The 21,583-nt window shown below is 49.1% G+C and overlaps 1 protein-coding gene across 3 annotated transcripts in view; it reads left to right on the top strand.

Moving 5' to 3' along the window:
- LOC135242284 (cytosolic carboxypeptidase 4-like) overlaps window positions 1-21,583 on the top strand; it is a 193,227-nt gene that overhangs the window by 42,826 nt on the left and 128,818 nt on the right. Inside the window, exon 1 of one of the 3 annotated variants that reach the window (XM_064313293.1) lies at window positions 10,923-11,240. The exons of 1 other annotated variant lie outside the window; for it this stretch is intronic. In XM_064313293.1, coding sequence (XP_064169363.1) covers window positions 11,162-11,240 — 79 coding nt within the window. In that variant the 5' untranslated portion in view covers window positions 10,923-11,161. Of the gene's footprint in view, window positions 1-10,922; window positions 11,241-21,583 lie in introns of those variants that run through there. One more of the 3 variants, XM_064313295.1, reaches the window with a different exon arrangement.

Raw genomic sequence — 21,583 nt, 5'->3', positions numbered from 1 at the left:
CTTCTATCACGAAGCCTGACAGAGGGACACAAACGCCACAAGAACTCTTGACTAATTCACACATCCTTGGATGCATCATTAAGGCTATTTTTCCCAGCCATAAACCCAGAATCTAATTATATCTGGGTGATTACCAAACGCTTTTGAAGGGGCACATTGGATGTGCATTTGAGGCTGCGGGAGCTTGTCTGAAAGACTCCCCTGTAATTTTGCCTCCAGTTGGGAACACTCTTCATTTAGCTCAAAACCAATTTCCAAACATCATGCTGGATGTGTATCCAAAAGAGTCACGTGCGAAGAGATAAAAATCCCAGAAACACGCCTGATTACAGAAGCGTATATTCTAGCAGTGGTGTGTGTGTACTGTATAGGCATATTTTCCCCCCAGAGGCGTGTGTGTGATGTGATTATAGAAGCAATCTGCCAGGGGTGGATTGATTCTCATTACACGAAGAAACAAATGAGAAAATGAGCCCATTACAAATGAGAGTTGCAGAACCCATGCTCCACTCTAACCCCTACACACACACACACACACACTCGTGGACACGCACACACACACACACACACACACACTCGTGGACACACACGCACGCACACACACGCACGTACTCTACCCACTACACACACAAACACACACTCGTGCGCACGCACACACGCACACACGTACGCACGCACACATGCACGTACTCTACCCCCTACACACACACACACACAAACACACTCGCGCAAGCATGCATACACACACACACACACACACGCATATACACACACACACACACACACACACACATTGGGCTGAGGCAGGAGTGCTCCCAGGAACTCAGAACAGGCTGTCCGGCTGCGACGTGCTTCAAACAACAATAGAACCTACACCTCCTCTTCCCACGTCATCACCAGCTGCCAGTGCACATACATAACACACATACAACACACACACACACACACAAACTGATGCACTGACACACACACACACACACACACGTGTGCACACAGACTTCGGGACTGTAGAGGCGTCCAGACGGGTTCTCCGGCGTTCACAGGGGCGTTACACCGCTCCTCTGCTCTCTGAGCGGGGCGGGGTAAGTTTAGGCCAGAGATGCAGAGAGAGAGAGAGGGAGAGAGATAGAGAGAGAGACCTCCTTCATGAGCCACGCTAACAGAAAGCTAAACGCCAGCTCAGCTGCCCCCCGGGGTTGCTGTCGCACACGTAGCCACCTGACAGCCATCACCCCAAACCGAACGTGTCGGGAACAGCCTGATCCGGCACCGGAGCGATTATTAACATAGATCTGTAAAAAAACGCCCGTCACCCTGCCAGTCCGTCGGCGGTGTCGCCGCGTTTCTGGTTTCCGACTCCGACGCTCGCCCTGGCAGGTAACACGAGGCCTGTCCGGTCCCAGGGGGAAACGCGGCGGCTTCGCTCTCACACCCCTGGGAACGGGTGGGGAGGAAAGGACGTGACTGTCTCTGAGTTTAACACCCTGACAGCACAAAGGAGCCAAAATGAAAAGTAGAAAATGTTCTGCATTGACTGACTGCAGTGCTGCCGAATAAAGGTGATTTTGCAGTGTAGCAGTCAACGTGAAGCACAGTGCAAATGATATTTCCCACCTGTATATCATCACCTGCATCAAAGCAGATAAAACAAAACTCCTATCTTAACATTTCCACATAGTCGCAAAACTTGGACCTTTATTCCCCTAAGATTTCCCTGGTTTATGGGATGTTGGCCAGAGAGCTGGAAGTGTCACGTGGAGACGTGGCGGACAGATTTCCCTGCGATCTTAACCTGCGTGCGGATAATTGAAATTTAATGGTCTGCCTGCAGGCACCGTTCATTATCAGCTGCGCTGGCCCATTAATCGAATCACTACATTTCTGTAATGCGGTAAAGTGCAGATTAAGTGAGTTTGTGTGGGCCGCATCGACCGTTAAAATAAGTTTAATTATGTTGCTTAATTACTGTGGCGCTGGCGGAGGTGAGAACGCACGGGGGCTGGGAGCCCGGGGGGACCGGGCTGCCTTGGCTCCAGAAGTCCCCCACAATGCCGCAGTTCATACGCAGGCTCGCGCTCCGTCTCCCTGCCATCTGCTGAGGCTCGCATTATCCGGTTACTCCTGTAGGGAGGGAGAGGGAGAGGGAGGGAGAGAGAGAGAGGGAGGGAGGCAGACTGACAGTGAGCAGCAGAGACAAACAGACACAGACAGACATTGATTAAGCTGCTGAATAATTAAACAGGGAAAAAATGCTGAAATTCTTGGACAGGAGTGTGAAGAAAGAATGTTTGCTGCGATCGTGTTTTGTCTCGTCTTCCTTGATTTAAAAAAAGGATTTTTAATACAGAAAGCTGCGTCCCTTTTATATTCTAAAAATCAGACTGGGCGTGTCAATAATGGCCAGTTAACAATGAAAAAAAAAAAAAACTAATATTGCACTTGTTCGCAATTAATCTTTTTCTTTCAAGCACAAGCACAAGCACAAGCACATCACCGACCGCCGCTGCTGATGTAGATGTTCACTGACACTTCAGTCGATTCTGTCGACAACGCACAGCAAAGGGTTTCTCACGAGAGTCTACTCTCCCGTAAGGGTCCTCAGTGCCAACAAATACGAAACGCCTCCAGATCCATCAGGAGCCAAAGCCGTTGAACCATAAAATTACCTTCGCGAAGTCTGGCAAAAAAAAAAAAAGTTTGTCGGAGAGACTGCGGCCTCTGCATTTTTGCCTGCCAAGGGCCTTCTCCCGCGATAAAGTTTATTCTCGATGCTCTAAAAAGTTGCCATCTGTGCATCATATCTTATCAAATGTGACTTAATCCAACACAATGTTGGTAGAGCAATATGCCATTTCTGCCACCCAACAAACGTCGAAAATGTACATGCACACGGCCAAATAGCCAAACACTGCGCCGTAATCGGGGCCGGCAAAGAGCTTAAAACCGTGACCGAAAAAAAAAACCGAAATAAAAACCTGAGGCGGAGCCGGATTCGACTGTCAGCCGCTCTGTGCCAGCTGTGGGGGCAGAGTGAGCGTGCGGTGGAAGGTTTGGAGAGGCAGGCTTCTGCAAAGTCAGGTTGTACTGTAAAACACTCTTTTAGGGTCTGTCAGAATTCCCTCGTTATTCATCTTTATGTGTACTGAACCCGTCAGTGGTCAGCACAATCTAAACCAGGCGTGCACAACTCCGGTCCTGGAGGGCCGATCTGTGTGCTGGTTTTTGTTCCAACCGATTACCATTTCTTACAACTCTATAAACTGCACTGCTTCATTCCTGTACTTGAGCACAGTACAATCTCTAGGATACACTTGCAGACTGCGGCTGTAGCTGGTGCTTATACACATGTCAGATCAAGATATGATTGGGCTAATTAAATAAATGTTGGCGAATGTCCGCACAAAATCCTGAAATGGATTGGCCCTTGTTGTGCACCCCTGATCTAAACACAAGAGGGCCTCACTCCTGAACTCGCTAAAATGCTGCACCAGACTCAACCCCTCTCTACAGCGCCTGGAAAGGGAACCTGCAGTTTTTTAGAACTGATATTCCACATGGTTTGTTTTTGTGTGTTTTAGCCAGCATTATCCCTGTGAGCAAAAGCTGGAATCGACACATCTGTAAAGGTGGAACTCTAGGTTGAGAGGTTCTGCTACAGACTAGGTTAACCCTAATATAGCTCAGGTGTTACATGGATATAGCCTGACTATGCCCTAGCTGGCTATCAAACTCTGAACACCTAGACAGCATTTTGTCATCTTTTCACTGCAAAAAATGTTCACTGGGATAGAACAAGTAAAAGGCTGAGTTTGCTTGAATTACCAACCCCACCTACAAAACACCACGATTCATCAGCAGTAGGAACTCACCATTGGTTTGAATGTTAGCCTGGTCAAGCTTTTAGTACAGTAAGCTTAGATAGTCGACATTTCATTATAACGGCTGAATTTGATATGAACTCATGCTTTACATACTCTTTATAGGCCTGTAAATGTCTCTCGTCACGTGAATAGGTGCTAGCATGCGTGTTGCAATGCATTGTAAGGGTATACCTCACGCATTCTCTGTGGTGCTCATGATTTGAAACAGAAAAGGCTAGCTGTGTAGGTTCAAGAGCTGACGGCTGGCTATCCTGCTGTTATACCAACAGAGAAACACCCCGCGGTACTGGTATGACAGAGTGAAGAATTGAATCGTTAATCTTGGCCGCGATCACGCAGAGACAAATAAACATCCTATAATTTGATATTTGTTAACTTTGCGGGGGGTAGGGTGGGTGGGAGGGAGCAGTTCCGAGCCGTTAGAAGGATGGATTATATAAAGCAAATTGAATTGGCTTCCCTCGGCGGCGCACTGTGCGGCTCACTTTTTTTTCCGGGGGCGACGCTCAAACCCACGCGAACCCAGAGGCCGCTCGAGTCCGAGTAAGGCACGGCGCCCAGACCGCATCACTCGCGCCTGAGCGATCGTCCTCACGTTGCACCTCCGGCCTCACAGGTCCAAGTAAATAACGCGACTGGCACTTGATGACAGGCGATCTGAGACTCAATCCTCCGGGATCTCGACAATGATACTGCTAAAATTATATTCAGGCATCTCAGGTCCTCAGAGAATTCCGACATGGGTTATTTCAATATTTATGTAGCCTACTTTTGTAATTATGTGGTTTTATTTCGGGCCAGTTTAATTTTTCTCCCACATAAAACTATTTACTATGTCTGTGACAGCGCCTTGGAGCGTCTTGTCTGGTATCTCGGTCTAGATTGTTGTCTTTAATATTTGGTATCTGAAACCCTAAGGCACGGTATCCTGGCCCTGCACCCTGCCCTCCTTGTGCAGCTCTTCCAATGGAAATTCCAGGTTCCAAAATTCCATACACTGCCAATCCATCTGTTGACTGTATTAACCACTTGCGGCGATGTTCCTCTGCAGCTGTCATTTCAAAAACAGCAGTTTACACGAATTCACTTGCGTTTTGATAAAAATGACTATTTTTGCTATAATATGCCAACCTACCATAATGTCACAATAAATGTATGCCTTTCATAATTTTATTATGACATCTGTAACAAGCGGGATGAAATTGCGGGGTTAGCCGGATGGAATAAGCTGCAAGTAGGCCTAATGTTTTGGCGTTCTGGTCAAAACAAAATACATAAATAAAAACCCTAGGAGTGAATTCTGTTTAATTGGCTCATGTTTAGCAAGCTAGCTAGAAACCGTTTTCGATTTTGCATTTTCATTCAAATTCAAAGGGCTTTCTCTTAAAGGGACACTAAATGCTTATTTTTATATTTAAAAAGATTTTTGCTTTGAGACCACCTCCACTCAAAAACGTGTTTTTGATTAACTCCTCTTGGAAGCATGATTGTCACTGATCGGGGACTTCAAATTAAAGAGCTATTTAATGGGCTCTAGAATAGCATATCACCTTATGTGACATAAGAAAGGGTTGTAGAACCACATTTGCGACAGTAGCCTATAAACATACTCTGGGTTTTGCTTTCCTGTTTAAAATGTCTGAAAATGTATTGTCTGGCACATAGTACAGTCAGGTCACTGCTCCATTGTTTTATGAAGGAGAAACGACCACAAGATGGAGGTAAAAGGCCACTTTTACATTTCCCCAAGGTTTCTGACAGGACTTGCCATTTGTGTGGTGTAATGGTCTGGGGAACTGCTGTGAAATAGGTGGGGGACTGCCATTGTACCGTTGGCTGTTACACAGAATATCATACAAGACCATATCATGCCACAAACAAATAACACCAGGTGCCCATTTGATTTCTGAGTGACAGATTGTGAGGTTTGAATGTGTTCCGTTCAGATTGAATCACTGGATCCAAGTAACGTTGCCTCCTCAGTCGCCGTTCTTTCGAAGCGTAGTGTGTTGTGCCAGGTTCAATCTTCCATCTCTGTCGGTTCGTGTCTTAGCGGACGGGAGCCTCCTATAGCACACGGGCAGACCACACGCTTTCAAAGTATCAGGAAAATATGCTTTCTCCGTGCATCCTGCGCCTCTGCCCCCCGGCCCTCATAAATATGGCGCATTTGAGTGACCCTGCTTATATTTTAATGTGGGTGTTCAGAGACGTCCCAACTGAGGATTAGCTCCCCGAGGGGCGTCAGCGAGCCGCGGCTCTCGCCTGCGTTTTCACCCTCCGCCCGCAGAGCCAGTTAAAACCATGATTCGGGGGGTCTCGGGCCTAATGATTACTTGAGAGAGGTGTAAACTGTGCCCTGAATTATGAATATGCCCTGAGGAAGAAGCAGGCTTTTACAGGCTTTGATCCACACGTTATGTGCAGGGAAAAAATTAACCGTAAATGACTGAATTGCATAATATCTTTTAATAAAGCTAATCCCGGTTATAGCTCTGTAGGCCTTACATTATTGCAATGCAACATTTATTGTGCAACCACTGTTGGATAGTCGAGTGGCCCTCACCTCAAACGCAACAAAAAACACACACTAACATAATGAGTCACCTTCCAGTACAATACATGGGGCCAAGGACATACTGTAGTAGATACATCTCATGCAGCTCACATAGCCTCGCTATGAAGGCTGATGGAGGACCTCTTATACAGGTTATACATCCCCCCTGTTCACCAGGGGAATGAGGGGGCGACTCTGAGGAAACAGGGGGTCTGAAGAGCAGGTTTTGGGTCAGGACGAGCCGGACCCTTTTAGCCCCAGAGCCGGACCCTTTTAGCCCCAGAGCCCGACCCTTTTATCCCCGCACGCCCTTAACCTCTCCCCCGCCCTCCTCCTCCCCCCCTCCGTGCTCCGAGACTGCGAGGTCGTCTCGCCCGGCTGGGTGGAAGCCCTCCAGGAGAAACAGGTGTCGCTCGTCGCCAAGGGAACGGTTCCCGACGCGTCTCGCCAGCGCCGGTGGTGGAGTTATACGGCTTCAGGAGGCGTCAGAATCTGCAAGGGGGGGGGGGAAGAGGGGGGGTGTCGGCGGTGTTTCGGGAGGTGTTTTTTTGGGGCAGAGGGACCCCGTCGGGCCGGGGAGGTCAGGTTTCGGGCCTCTCTCTTCGCGTCTCATGGAAAAGCCCAATTCAGCCGCCCCCGTCCCGCCAAGCTCGGAGCCCCTCGCTCATGTTACAGCCGCAGGAGGATGATTGACAGTGGGGGGGGGAGGTGGTAAAAATTAATGCGAGGAGGGACCTCGCCATGCCCCGCCCCCGAGCTCGGGTTTCGGGTGGGGAAGGGTTCGTCGGTCAGCGATGCAAAAGGGCAGGAATGCCGACCGATTCGGTCAACGAGAGGGTAGCGTGAGGCGGTGCTGAAAGGCAGGCATCTCTCTATCTGTCCCTTCTTCTGTGGTGGTGATCTGCCGTGAACTGTCCTGCAGTATCCTGCAGCATTTTCTGTTGTGCTGCCGCTGGCCCTTTCATGCTTTTATGTTTTTGATTTGTATTTTTTTTTAATATCCTGGCTTGTTTGACCTTTTTTTTTGAGGTCAGAATTCTTTAAGGAAACCTTGCCGGTAGTCTTTTGAATTCAAAACGATCTGCCATTTTGTATTCAAATTAGCGTGTAAAGCAATCAGATCACCAACCCGACTATATACTGATAACTTTGAAAATAACATTTCAGCTTGGGACAGCTTGGTCAAAATGTATGTGAAGTTTTTAAAGCGAAGTAAAAAGCACATCTGTGTTTTGAAAGATTAACCCCAGGATGCTATCAAAATCTGCCACAGTACAAATAAAGCACCTTGCATTAAATCCAAGGTGACCAAATAATCCTGTAATCTTAAAGAAACAGTGGGTAAAGTCACATTGTTGCAGAATGCCTGTGACTTAATCCGGAGAGAGTTCTTTGACTGAATAACACCTGACAATGACTTGGAGGTTTTGATTGTGTCCCGGGCTAACCCGCTGGGCAGGGCAGATTGGCAGTGCCTACGTCTCCCATAATCCATTTCTGCATGTTGCTGATTGAAGAAACAAGCACACCTACAGCGGGGCCTCTGTGTTATCCTTTGCACAGATCAGGCAAATTGACAGGGCAATTTCTCTCAGGTTTACACTCCCGCTGCACTATCTTCGTTATTCATCACCCGAACGAGGGGCCCGCTGGCATCCTCGTCTACGCGCCCGCGTCCTTGCCCGGCTGACAAACGTGACTTTTCGGGAGTCCTTTTCGCAATTTCACGAGGAATTTTCTTTTCATAAACGAGCGCGGTTAGCAATAGAGGTCGACAGAAACGATGTCCACCCCCACCGTGGCGCAGTTTTCCCGAAAACGAGGCTCGCCTTTGAGGTCGCCGGCGATTTATGCCCGTGTGTAACGGCTCTCCCGGCGTGAGCCGAGGACGCACCAGACGGGCGGCGCTAAATGACTGATGTGGGAGGGAATGCGCCGCGCCGCGCCGCCTGGGATTTATTTGAATTGCACTCTGGGAAGTGTTAAACGTTCCCGGTCCGAGGAGTCGGTGATGATTATCTCTTCATCCGCATTCGTAATTCGCGGCGTAACGGAGTCCGGCTGCCGCGGGCTTTCAGGGGCGGCGAAACGGACGTTTTTATGTTTTGTAAAACATATTTTGTACGAGCGCGGAGATGGATTCTGCCGCGTAGTCCGCGCCTCTGAACCGGGTCGTTTCTGGACGCGGCGGGCGGGACTGGAACCCCTCGCTCCCGGGATCACCGCGCTCCTGACCTTCCGAGCCTCTCGTAAACAAAGCCTTCGGCGAGCCCGGCCTCGACGACGTCGTTTCGCAGATTTATTTCATTTCCTTCTTCGTCGTCGTTGCAGACGGAGTGCGCGAGGCGGGGCCGCTCCCGGAGGGAGGGTCAGGCTCGGGTCGGGCGGCTCCGGGTTCTAATCCAGTCGTTTGAGTTCTCGCGTGCCGGAATAGCACCCCCGGGAGGATGCCAGTTTCCGCGGCGACGAGCATATTCAATTCGCCGCTCTCTCTCTCGCCGGTCTAAATTGGCTCAGCAGAAACTACTGGAAATCCCGATGAGACCGCAGAGAATTTGTTCAGAGCGTGTTTATGCAGTCATTCCTCATCGCTTATGCCTTGTTTGTTTTCTACGGGGAACGTTACACCCTCTGTAGTCCGCTGGGACCAACTGTCACTTATTTGGGAGCCGAATTCGGTTATTCCGGGCTGGGCCATCTGGTCTGTTATCAAACACGGGGGTGCCAGTGAGGTGAGGGCAGGCTCTGGGATCTGGTCCCATGCCCAGACTGGCGGGCACGTGGCGCGTGACAAGGGGCGGGGTTTTAACCGCGGCCCTCACCGCCTGCACCATAGAAGACAACAGAAGCGATCGGCTCATTGGGCTAAAGATCAAAGGTCCCCCGCCAAGGGAGCTAATCGCACTGTTAATGAGCCTCCAGCAGGTGGCGCCACCTTCTATAGCGGACGTGCGCATGTTCTGCTGATCTGGGCTACACCCAGGGTGACGGGCGCTTGTGTTAAGGCCCGTGCGGATGCAGGCGCGGGGGCGCGAGGTCAGGGGGCCGAACCCCTCAGGTTAAATCATCTCCTCCTGGAGCCGCCAGACATTAACCTCGTTTTTTTAACGAGGACGCGTCGGTAATCGCCGGACCGTTTCCCTGGTTGTCGATGTCAAGGGCCCCGACGTCCATTCCGGCTCCAGCTATTTCCGCGGGCGCTTGCTAATTAACAGGTCAGGATGCGCCCGGTGGCTGTAAATACTGGCCTTGTAGTCCGGCGCTGAAGATTTACAGCCCCCTGGCGCTGGTGTAACGCGGCCGTGTCTCCCAGCGAGCCCCGGACCGCGGCGACGCTCGCCCTCGGGTTTCACGCGGCATGCGCCCGGCTCCAGCGCAGCGTCCTTTTCTCGGGTTCGGAGTTCCTCGCGTCGCTGCCGCCGAGAAGGCGCTCCGCAGCCCGCTGGCTCTGGCACGGGCGGCAGTGCGGTGTAAGGGGTAAGGAGCTGGTCAGACCTAAAAGGGCACAGGTTCAATTCTCCAGGTAGGACACTGCCGTTGTACCCTTGAGCGAGGTACCTAACCTGCATCGCTTCAGTCTATATCCAGCTGTATGAATGGATGCTACGTAAAAGGGGAAAAAAGTTGTGCACGTCGCCCTGGATAAGAGCGTCCGCTAAATGGCAGCAATGTAATGTAATGCATGCCAGTCATCCAGAGCGTGGCAGAGGCGGGGGGGGGGGGGTGCGATGACGTTTGCGAGAGGCCGGTTGCCGAGCAGCGCTGCAAAGGTTTACGTTTTGTTTTTGTGTGTGTGTGTCCCCCCCCCCCACACCGGTCCGGGACAGGATGTGTCCGTCGCCGGGTCGTCACCGGCAGCTCCTTTGCCCGGCGATGCGAGAAATGCGCGCTGTTTAAAACGGGCAGGAAGGCGGCGCGCGATAGTGCCTCTCCCCTGGGGGAAAACGACCGCGCCGTGGAGGAATGTGGAGAGGCTGTCGTGGGAGGTTATCAAGCGGGCTCGCCCTCGCTTTACCAGACGCTCTGCCTCCAGCGCGTCGCTGACCGCGCGCATGTTGCGCTGCTTTGAAGGAGTGCTGGGGGTGGGGGTGGGGGTGGGGGGGGGGGTGTGTTGGCGGTGGGGGTAGGTGATGGAAGCGTTCACTTGTAACCCTGCTGTCTGACAGGAAGTGCTCGCTGCCGCGCTCCCCGGCTTCTGTTTAATTCCTCCTGGGAACGCCACGCCGGCAGAGGAGGGGGACAAGGCGCTCGCGCCGCGGCCTCATGGGAGATTTTGGAACCGGAGAAAGTGAGAGCCCCCCCCTCCCCGGACAACTGAGATTCCAGACCCCCCGCAGAGGGCAGACGACGACTAGGTCCGCCGCCGTGATTTACTCTCACCCAACACCCCCCCCCCCCACCCCCCACGCCCTCCCTCCAGCTGCAGCACAGTGAGCGCGGCCACTTCACTTAGCCTTGTCACTGTCTGACATTTGGGCCGCGGTCCCATTGGGCACGGTGCGCAGAGGGGGCCCTTAAAAAAGGCCCAGGTGGGCGGCGGCCCCACACAAGCACCCGAGAGGGGGGTGGGGGGGCGTCACGCTGAGAGCAGAGCAGCGGCTGTCAGAGACACTGCTAGCATTCGCTTTGAGTTATTTCGGTTTGTTTTGTTTTTTCCGCGCTACATTTTTTTTCTGCGTGAAAAGCTAATAAAACTCCGAGCGAACCCCGAGCGCGCGAAGCGATGTTCGGCTACGGCAAATGCGGCAGGTTCACGTGGACGGGGACCCTGGAGGACTGCGGCCGACGCCCGGGCAGCGGTGGTAAGCGCGGACGCACGCCGGGCATGCCTAGAATTGCGCGCGCGAGACTTCCCTCCGTCGACGTGTCTGAGACTGAGAGGCAGCGGGAAGCGAGCCGCTGGGTTCCCCGTTAGCCGCTGGGTTCCCCGTTAGCCGCTGGGTTCCCCGCTAGCCGCTCGGTTCCCCGCTAGCGTTTATTTCTGGAAAAGCTGCGCCATGGTCCGGTCGTGTTTTGTGGAGGCGCTCTGTACGGGTTTCCTCACCGGCTCCTTCCCTTCCTTCCTGTTGAGTGCTGCTGACTGGATTCTGCACTGTCCTCATTTCCCCCTCAATCCCCTTTATTCACCGACTGACACGATTGTCACCGTTTCGAATAATTTCATCACCGTTCACAGTCTTCGCTATTGTGTGTATGTGCGTGTGTGTGTATCAGTCTTTCTGTGTGTGTGTGTGTGTGCGTGTCTGCATCAGTCTTTCTGTGTGTGTGTGTGTGTGTCTGCATCTGTCTGTATGTGTACGTGTGTGTGTGTGTGTGCACGTGTATGTACGTGTGTCTGCATCTGTCTGTATGTGTATGTGCGTGTGTCTGCATCTGTCTGTCTGTCTGTCTGTATGTATGTGTGTGTGTGTGTGTGTGTATGTGTATGGGTGTGTGTGTGTGTGTGTGTGTGTGTGTGTACGTGTGTGCCTAGATGTCGCGCTGTTTACATTTTCCTCCCTGAAAATCCTCTCTGTAGAGTCACGGCGGCTTTTTCTGAGCCAGATATGGAAAAGCACGTCTGGTCTGAAAATGGCTTTTTATTAAAAAACGGAGACCTGCCGTCCTGCCGTCTGGAGGCGAGGCGGCGGCGCTGAGATCTTCTCCTCGCCGTTCGCTCGCTCGCGCTGGACCCGCGCCAGATATGAGGTCTCGCCGCCGCAAACCCGCCATTATCAAATGTCACCAGGAAGACCGATTATATTGTTTTGAAAAACCAGCCCCCCGTCCCCCCCCCCCCTCCCCCGGGTAAAATATACCCCCAAGTGAACCCGGTACATATGTGAGGGGAGGGGGGGGGGGAGCTGAAGGAGGCTCTTCCTCCTGGAAGGTCTCTGTGTTTGCAGAGAAGGAGGCGGAAGGCGGGAGGGGTGTGTAAGCAATCATTTATTAAGAAGTGAAGAAATTTGGGTTTCCTTGGTAACGCCCTGCTGCAGATCGGCTCTCTCGCGGCGGCCTGATGCCGCTAGCAGAACCGCTCGGCCGTCACATCACACTACATATCTGATCCCCCGCTACATGCCTGCCGCACACTCTCAGATAACGTTTGGCCGTCGGGGGGAAACGTTTAACGCTTTCTTTGCCGCTTTCTCAACGAATGAACCAAAGAACTCGAGATATTCGGACGCAATGAAGTCGTAACTCGTTTGTGTGGAATGCTATGTCTGAGTGTGTCCACCCTGTGGGTAGGCGAGGGAGTGGTCTGTGTGACAGACAGCTCTGTGGACTGGGGGAGGGGCTAACCCACGTGTAAAACCAGCGGGCAGTGGCAGGAAATGGCTGAGCGTCGATGGCGAGGCACAGAGTTCGCGGGGCCCTGGCTGTGCGGTTCTTTCTGGGAGTCGCAGCTGTAGAGAAAGCCCAGGTACTGAGAGGCTTAGGGGTGGGGAGCAAAGAGAGGGATGGCGTGATAGAGGGAAGGGAGCGAGTGATGGAGAGAGAGGGATGGGAAGTGATTGGGGGGAGGGGTGTAATGGGTGAAGCTTTCACGCAGTGTTAATCATTCTCTTGGTTGATTTAAAAAAAATAAAAAATAAGACTCTCCATGGCAACACAATGATTGGTTGCTCCGCCCTTTTATTCACAAAGCCTCATTCTTCTATTACTGGTATAGGCTGAAAAGCCTATTGGTTTAGAGGGCGACCTGCTTCTGTTGAGAGTCACTGGGAAATGCTTTGTGTGGCCGGGCTTGGTATTTATGAACTTGCCTTGTGACAGCCGATGACATTGTGTGCCCTCTGAACATCTAACTGCACCAAGCCTGGAGCTCATAATACATAAGTGCCATTATATAGATATAACGCATATCGCGCACAAATAAACGCACTCTGACTCCTCTTCAGTATCTTCATGTTCGATGATAACAAAGCTGCTAGTGGTGGGTTAATGGGTGCCTACGGGAGAGATGTTGTTGTGCTTGCTTTGTGTGTGACGTTTATGTGCAAGTTGACGATCTAAACAATAAAAAAAGGTGACAGCACTATTACGGATCTTTCATAGCGAAAGCACCGACTTGCTAACTCAACTTTCTTCAAGGAGATTTCAAAGAGAACTGTCACTCACCAGAAAGTGGGTGGTCTTTCCTGTTTTATGAAAAAAACGACTGATAACATTCTAATTTAGAGCAATTCTATTATTCTTGTAAGTACATGGATGTGCTAGCTAATCTCAAGATCACAAAACTTAAAAGGAGGTACTACTACAAGGGACGTCCAAATGATTAGAACTTTATGGTGTTGCTTGGGGTGTGATTCAGTCAATTCAGGACAGGAATACGTCGCTTCGGATAAAAGCGTCTGCCAAATAAATGTAATGTAATGGAACAGGAACTGAAACTTAATTTTTGTATTCAGAAATGCCCATTCTTTGGTAATAAATTTCAAGTAATAAATTGTTTATATCCTGAATTGACTGATTTGAAATGAAATGAGCGGGCCTGCTTGTTTGTGCTTTCTCTGTGAAAGACACAGTGGTTGGCGATTGGGCATCTTGGGGGGGGTGGGGGGGGTGGGGGCAGTGACGGCGGCAGGCGGCGACGTGGGGTAACGCGTTTGTCAATGGAATTGCATTTTTAAAAGGAAAGGCTCCATGTTGACATGGACCGTGACCAATAATGTCAGCCTGACTCATCGTCTGTGACAGACAGGGCTTTAGGAAGCTTAACTGTACAGAAGCAGAATGACAGTATTTAACCATGACCACGAGACACAGGGTAACTCCACTCCAGGGTCAAATCGTTTTCTTATTAATAGTAAATTATTCGCGTGGCCGTAGTTGTTCTGTGGCGATGTTTCCTGGCGTTATTTATTGGCCTTATTTGTTGGTGAAAGGCGGATTCCAGATCTCTTCAGAGGAGCACGAGGAGAGTCCTTCCGCTCTTCCGCTTGCCAACTGAAGGACAGCAAAGGTTCGCAAAACCTTAAATGAGCTGATTTCGAAAAGTGTCCTGCCTTCATGTCTCAACAGATTAGTGAAGAGACTGGACTTTATGAAGGTTTTGGCCTCATTGTTTGGGAGATCACACGTGGTGGGAGAGGCTTCAAGCTGGCAGTAGATTTCAAGATTTTGGGTAGAAGTTCAAGGTCAAGTGTTCCAGCTACAGCCCCCCGGATGCCTTTCGGAGTTATTTTGGGCAGCTGCTAATTCACTGATAGAAACAGCTCGTAAACATCCTCACAAAGGTGTGAGATATTTCACTTTCTCAAAATAACGTTTTTGTGTCCGTGTCTCAAGAGCTTTGGAGAGTGTCACGTATCTGTAGCTGTCCAAGAAGTTGCCCCGAGACATTCCTCTATACCAAGAAATACTGCAGCGTTTCTTTACGACGGATACTCGAGGTGACAGTCCTTATTATAGGCACAAGGCTGAAAAGAGGAATTTACCATCTGGTGGCTTGTAATCAGTTGACATTGTTTTTTAAGATGTTTATAGTTTATTCATTTATTTTTTTTACCCCATTGCGTTTAAATGAAGATTTTCTCCTTGCCGGTCTTTAACAACTGATGGAGGTATAATTTATTGCAAGGCCGTTGTTTCTTTCGAACGAAAATGCAAAATAATTATTTGAGATTTCTTAGTAGCTGTCATACAGCTTGAACCCTGTGATTGTGCGTGCCTGTGTCTCCGTGTTACAAGAACAGATGATGTCTTACTTCAGGCTTCAGTCGCTTAGAATTAGTTTGTATTTGCAAATGCCACACGCAGCCTTAGCAGGCATCGAGAATGCAGGGTTGTAGCCTTTCACACCCCCTCTCCAAGAACCGTAGAACTGTGCACTCTTGTTTTAGTGTTTTTGTAAGAGATCATAGAGGGCAAGCGAGAGACAAGCTGAAATATTTGCCTAGCGGCCTTTTTTTAAAAACGAAAAGCCTGGGATGGTTCGTAAGTACTTTGAGTGCTCGGCTGCGTCTCAGCCATGCTAAGCGACCAGATTTAATTGCGCCGTTTGACTGACGCTTTTACTGACTGGGCGCGCTGGGGGCCAGGCCTGAGGCCAGCGGGTCACAAGCTTGCGGAAAAGGTCGCGGGGGACGGCGTCCTTCTGAAAACACTTAACGGCCGGCCGCAGGATCCAAAAACAATAACAGCTCCCTCTCGGTTACCATTTTATGTTTGTGCGTTCTGCCCCGTTTCCATGCCGATTGGCGGATTGCAGGGTCAAAACGAGGGGCGGCTGGCGGAACGCTCATGTGAGGAAAGCGCACGCGCGCGCGTGCTCTCTTGAACCGACAGCGGATGGCGACGGAACTTGGCCCACGAATCTGATTGGACGTTCTAAAATAGAAGCCAAAGGGGGAAAAATTCAGGGTTAAAATAGACGAGACCGCATGAGCCAATTTTCCAGAGGAACGAACCGGTACGAGTTCGTTAAAAGGCTGGCCAAAGGATCATTTCCCACTGAAGTCCAAATATTGAAGTCGTCGATCGATATGTGTTGAGCTCTTACGATGTTTGTATTTTCACAACATTTAGTTCTGTGTAAAATGTAAAATGAGATCGATAAAGCTTAAACTGGATATGAAATAGTTTATTGGGAGATTGAGTACAAATGCGTGCGAGAGTTAAATGATACGCACGCGCTGGTTTCTCCCCTTTAACTCGGTGCATCCAGCTGAAAAAGTCAATACGTGCAGCAAGTAGCATTTGGAAGCTATGGTATCACAGAGTCTACCATCTGCGCCCTGTGACATTGTCTTTAAGCTATTAAAGGTCCTGAAGAAAGTCCTTATGGGTAATAATGATTCCATGGAAGTATTACGTTTACAGTTATATTACGGTAGATATATTTGAAAAATGATGCAAAACAAAAAACCTCTCCAAACTAAAAGCAACCAATATTTTAAGAGCTGCAGGGAAAGGGGGCAAAAAAATGAAAAAAATAAAGCCCAATTTTAAAGGACGTTTTTGTGAAGAAATATGAAGAGTTTTAATTCAGCTGTCTTCAGAAAAGTTTCTGAGGAACAGGTCGGGAACAGGAGCAGGTCAATTTCCTTCCAGATTAGTCCAATTTTCTCGTCGAATGAGGCCATTGTGCGCTCACGCTCCTGCTCATTAAGGCCATTTATGCAGGAGTCAATAGGTAAATTACCCTCCTCCCCTCCCTCTCATTAGAACTGACGCCGCATGTTTGGCGAGGGACAAAGAATTACATGCAGATATGATTAAAGATTGACCTTGGAGTGCTATCTCTGTTTTTTAAGAGCGGCGGACGAAGAGCTAGTTTGTCGGGGCTCATTTGACAGTCACTATTTGAACGTAAAAGGTCGCATTTTATAATTAGGTCAAAGTTTTCCGTCCGCTTCTTATCTTTAACAGTAATTACCTATCTTTTCACGAAGACGCGGTGACACGCTTTGTTTAGTCAGCGGTGGGGAGAGAGCGGAGCGGGGAGAACTCGTTTCTGTTCCGAAAGGTTCCATTCCCGTGTCGTTTTCTGGGTGGAAGCAGGGACAGCAGCTCGCCTTTTCGGTTGCGAAGGAATCGCATACGCAGATGGAAATTTGTAACCAAGGGCAAAGCAGCCTGTTTGGTGTTTATCTGTTTGTGGTTGGCTGTTGGTGGTTGCCATGGGGACTGGAAACGCCCGCTGTAATAAAGTTCTCTGCCCTTTCGTCAACCGGGTGCGTCTGACCTGTCCCCATCACACCCTGTCATTTGCAGCGCTGGGGAGAAACAAGGTGCCAGTCTTAAGCACACATGCACCTGCATACACACACACATGCACCCACCTGCATACACACAGCACAGGAGGAGAGACAAGGTGCCAGTCTTAAGCATGCATGCACCTGCATACACCCACATGCACCCACCTGCATACACACACTCTCTCTCTCTAACACACACGTTTCTCTCTCACTCACACACACACACCTAAAATATTTTTTATTTATCATCTGTTAACGGTCATTTGGATATTTATGACCCGTAGGTGGAGTTGCAAATGAGTAAATTTCCAGATTATATTTGTACCATCCGCTCTTCAAAGAGGGAATGTCATCCGCTTGTTTTTGATTTGTGGCATCTCACTGGAAGCGGGGATACACTTGAGTTATATTTAGACGGGGTGTGGGGTTACCGTGATCTGTGATAATCTGTGCCCTCGGAACACGAGTGCTTATTGAAATCCAGTCGGTGCGGTCTGAGCGCTGAACCTTCTCTTTGATGGGAGGTGATGCTGGCTGGGCCCTCTGGCCGGCCCACAGCTCCTGCTGTGATCGCTCGTGTGACATTCATGTCGTCTGCAATCACAGGTGAGGTGCACTGTGTTCTGTGATCAGCTTTCACGGGTAGGCCCAATGCCTGATGAGTCATTCATTCCATGGGAAGTGGACTAGACTGCCGGGCTTTCATTTCTAACATACATATTCCTTACCTATCTGTAAAGACTGAAACTAGGGCTCCTGATACCACGTAGTTATTGAATTTAAATAAATGATCGATGATCACCCAAAATGGCCTCCTTTTACTGAGGCATCATTTTCAGATGCCTGCTTCTCTGGTGATACAAATAACTTTCCTTTAGTTAGGGTTACGTGGGCAACCAAAATATGAAGATGCACACCTTAAAAACAAGTCATCTATGCAAAATAATGGTAATAATTGTATACTGATGATATAGAGACACTTAAGTTGATACTGAAAACGAAAGAAAATCACGTAGGAATATTTTTTGAGCGTCATTCTTTCATTATTTCATGGAGATATATGCACAGCTAATATGTGGAAATGGATATCATTCATGTTAAAATGCTGAAGTAAGTTTTATACTGTTAAAATGTCTTCTTGGATGCAATATAGTCTTTGGCCACACTGTTGCATCTACTGCCCTGTTTTAAAGGGAAAAAAGCTCAAAGCTTTTTTAATAAGTAATTGTTCTGGGGATGGAAGAGAACCTCAGTGTGCATAATTATATTTCCTGTGACTTGCCGTTTGAAATGCCTCCCCTTGCCTGTGTCCATAGACAGCATCATGATATGGTCCATAATCAGGATTAAGAATAAATGGATTTTAGACATGAAGGAATAGTATAAGGATGATTACCTGGTGCACGTATCATTATATCACCATGCTTTGTATGTGAATATGTCTGGAGTGTGCACATGTGACTTTTCATTCTTAAAGATTTTTATTGATCCATTTTACTTACGTACTACATTCATATTTGGGACAAAATTGTACTCATTTTGTGTTGTTAGAGTAAATTGACATATAGATTTTTTATTTCATTCAAACACTTGCATACAGTCCAATAAAAGTGTAACATACAAAAGTGTGCATACCAAAGGTCATTGGAACAACTACAGAAACAGGGCTGACTGTTAATGGCCCCCACAAGTCATGAGGGAGAGTCATGTCTGGTGTTATGTGTTTCCCTGGTTCTGGGCCCTGTTCTCCAGGTCATGAAACCCTTTCAGGTGAGTCGTTTGGATTAAATCTGCTATGATTTACATTGGCAATACCTAACACACAGAATGTACACATTAGCCGCTGAATCGCACAGGTACGATTTGCGTTGTAATTTGAACCACGTGGTAATGTCTGCCTCACAATTGACCAGTTGATCCAGTGGAGATTAGGGTCTGCTGTTTTCACACATGTGAGACAGTTGTATGTTGTGTGAGTAACAGGTGTGGGGGAGTAGTGTTTTTGTTGGTTAGGATTTCCCATGTGTCTGACCCCCTGAAAGTCCTGCTTGTTTCCCTGCTACACTAATCCCCCCCCCGCCCCCCCCAGGCACTGTTCAGCACCTGGCCAAACTGCCCTCCATAGATTCCTCGGCGCCTGTACAGTATATTTATGAGAGCAGGAACTTTCATCAAGTTAAGGACACTTTCATTCCAACAGCATTCATTTCACCTCCAAAATTACAACCAATGGATCACACACCATTCCGCACCGTCTAACAGAGCCCAACGCGTCACGGCTCCTTACATTACCCCACCGCCCCTGCGCTCCCCCCAACGTCAAAATAGCCAGCGCCGCCCGCCCTTTCGTATTCTTTTATTAAACCCTTTTTCCCACCCCTGTTCCACGTATCCAAAGGTCAGTTTTCCTCTATGAAGTTCTCTGGGTAATGCTTCTCGGTTGTCCCTGGTGTGCCTAGAGCTTCCAGATGACATCACTTCCTGTTTTTGCGGGGAGCAGGCTCCCGTTTCCCCCGTCCCCGCGGCATGCAGCTGGTGTGGGCGTTAACGGCATTAGCATGGCGCGTTTTAGCTCGGCGGCCCCGCGTCTTATCATCAGGGGCTCAAGCTAGGACAAGTGGGGATTTAGCAGGCTATCTTCTTTAAGGCGGCATGCGGAGGGGTGTGAGGGGATGGGGGGCGGTGGAGTGGCGGGGGGACTGAGGGGGGGTGGATGGTATACATTATCTCTTAAGCCTCCAGGGCAGGGCGGGTGTGAGCAGGAGCCAGCAAACCTGAGCCCCTGAGGCACCCCCATCCCTCCCGTCCCCCCACCCCTCGCCCCCCCGTCCTCCTGCTTTAAAGGTCAGGAATGTGTGTGTGGAGTGACGGACCCTCAAACTGCTCCTTTCGTTCGTGTTTACCTCCATGTGAACTGACCGCAATGCACTGGGGGGAAATGCTCTCCTTCACTGCTGACGTTGTACAGGTGGGCACCCCCCCCCAGGACAGAGTGCCCGCTGTGCCATGTCTGGGACACCCCCCCACAGCCACCCCCTGTGCCTCAAGAACTACTGTTCATTCTGTTCAACCTTCATTTTCATAGACGGGGACATCTCGGAAAGACATGTCACATTACTGAATTTAATTATAAACAAGTATTGCTTTTCCATGACCAGTTTTTTTTTTTAATGGTGACTGGCAGGAGTTGTTTGAGAAGACTTCATATCCAACTTGTCCATTTTTCTTAGTTCCATCTTATTTTACGTAAATGCATTTTAGATATTTAATGAAGTTACCGGTTTAAAAATATGCTGCTTGCTTAAAAAAGAAAAGTAATTTGTAGGCGATAACGTGTCCCAGTCTTTATGTTAGGCTGTTCTTGCCTGGAGTTGCCTGTTGGCATTTCAGAGTGATGGCGTAGCTATATTTAGAGTGGGTCTTTCTGTGTTCAGAACAGGGTTTTAAGACGATTCCGATGATGTTTCCTGAGTTGTAGGAGGCAGAAATGAGATTTGAAGTGATCTCTGTCCGACACACACTGCTTATAACGAACCGATACGCAGCTCTGAAGAAATTTTGCAATCTCATGAGTAAATTCCATTCCAGAATTTCTGTGTGCAAAATGCAATCATTGTGTAATAGACCCGGCGCAGGCCTGGGAAATCAACAGAAAGAAAAACAGAGAATATGGCATCTCAGGTGAATAACACCAAACACTTGTTGTTTGCGGAATAACAGTTTAAAGATTAAATTGTCATGCAGCAGAACGATTCCATGCGCCTGCGAGCTTTACGCTTTGTAAAAAAATATTAACAAATATGTCGAGCAGCGGCATCCGTTTCCATGACAGCCAATAAAGCTCTGTGCTGTATGTCGAAGGAGCTGGCGACTTCCCGGATGGAAATCTTCATCTAACGAAGATGGACTGCCACACCGCCCTCTGGTGTTTGAGCGTGGTTACTAATGATGAGCTCGCTTCCCCGCCAGGTTTTCGATACAATACACCCCACATGATCTGCAGCCAAACCCCAAAGCCATGGAAGAACCCCCTGCTTTGGATCTCTGGATGCTCTGAAGGCTGGACCTACAGTCTTTGTTAGCGGGTCACGTTGGTCGGCTTTGAGGAGAGGAGCCCATTTTGGATCACTTGAACAGGAAGTTAGGTCGACTCCCCGTCTGGAACTCATTGTACCTTTTGGCAAGGACTAACCTGGTCTGAAACACGCTCTCTGAACTGACAACTGTAAAGTACTTGTAACTTGTACCATTCATCATAGCTGCCGTTCAAATGCCTGTAATCAATTAATGATCTGGTGATAACCTTCCTGTTAAGGAATGAATGTCTTCCTAATTTTCTACCCAAACAACACTGGCTAATAGACTATGCTTAAACTCCTGAGATACTGTAACTAGTTTTTTTGTTTATGCATACTGCGGGTTGCATCACGTCTGTCCATTTAACAATTTAAGTATCCCTTTAT

The sequence above is a fragment of the Anguilla rostrata genome, chromosome 16 (assembly GCF_018555375.3).
Source record: "Anguilla rostrata isolate EN2019 chromosome 16, ASM1855537v3, whole genome shotgun sequence".
Classification (NCBI taxonomy): Eukaryota; Metazoa; Chordata; class Actinopteri; order Anguilliformes; family Anguillidae; genus Anguilla; species Anguilla rostrata.
This window is presented reverse-complemented; position numbering and strand designations above follow the sequence as displayed.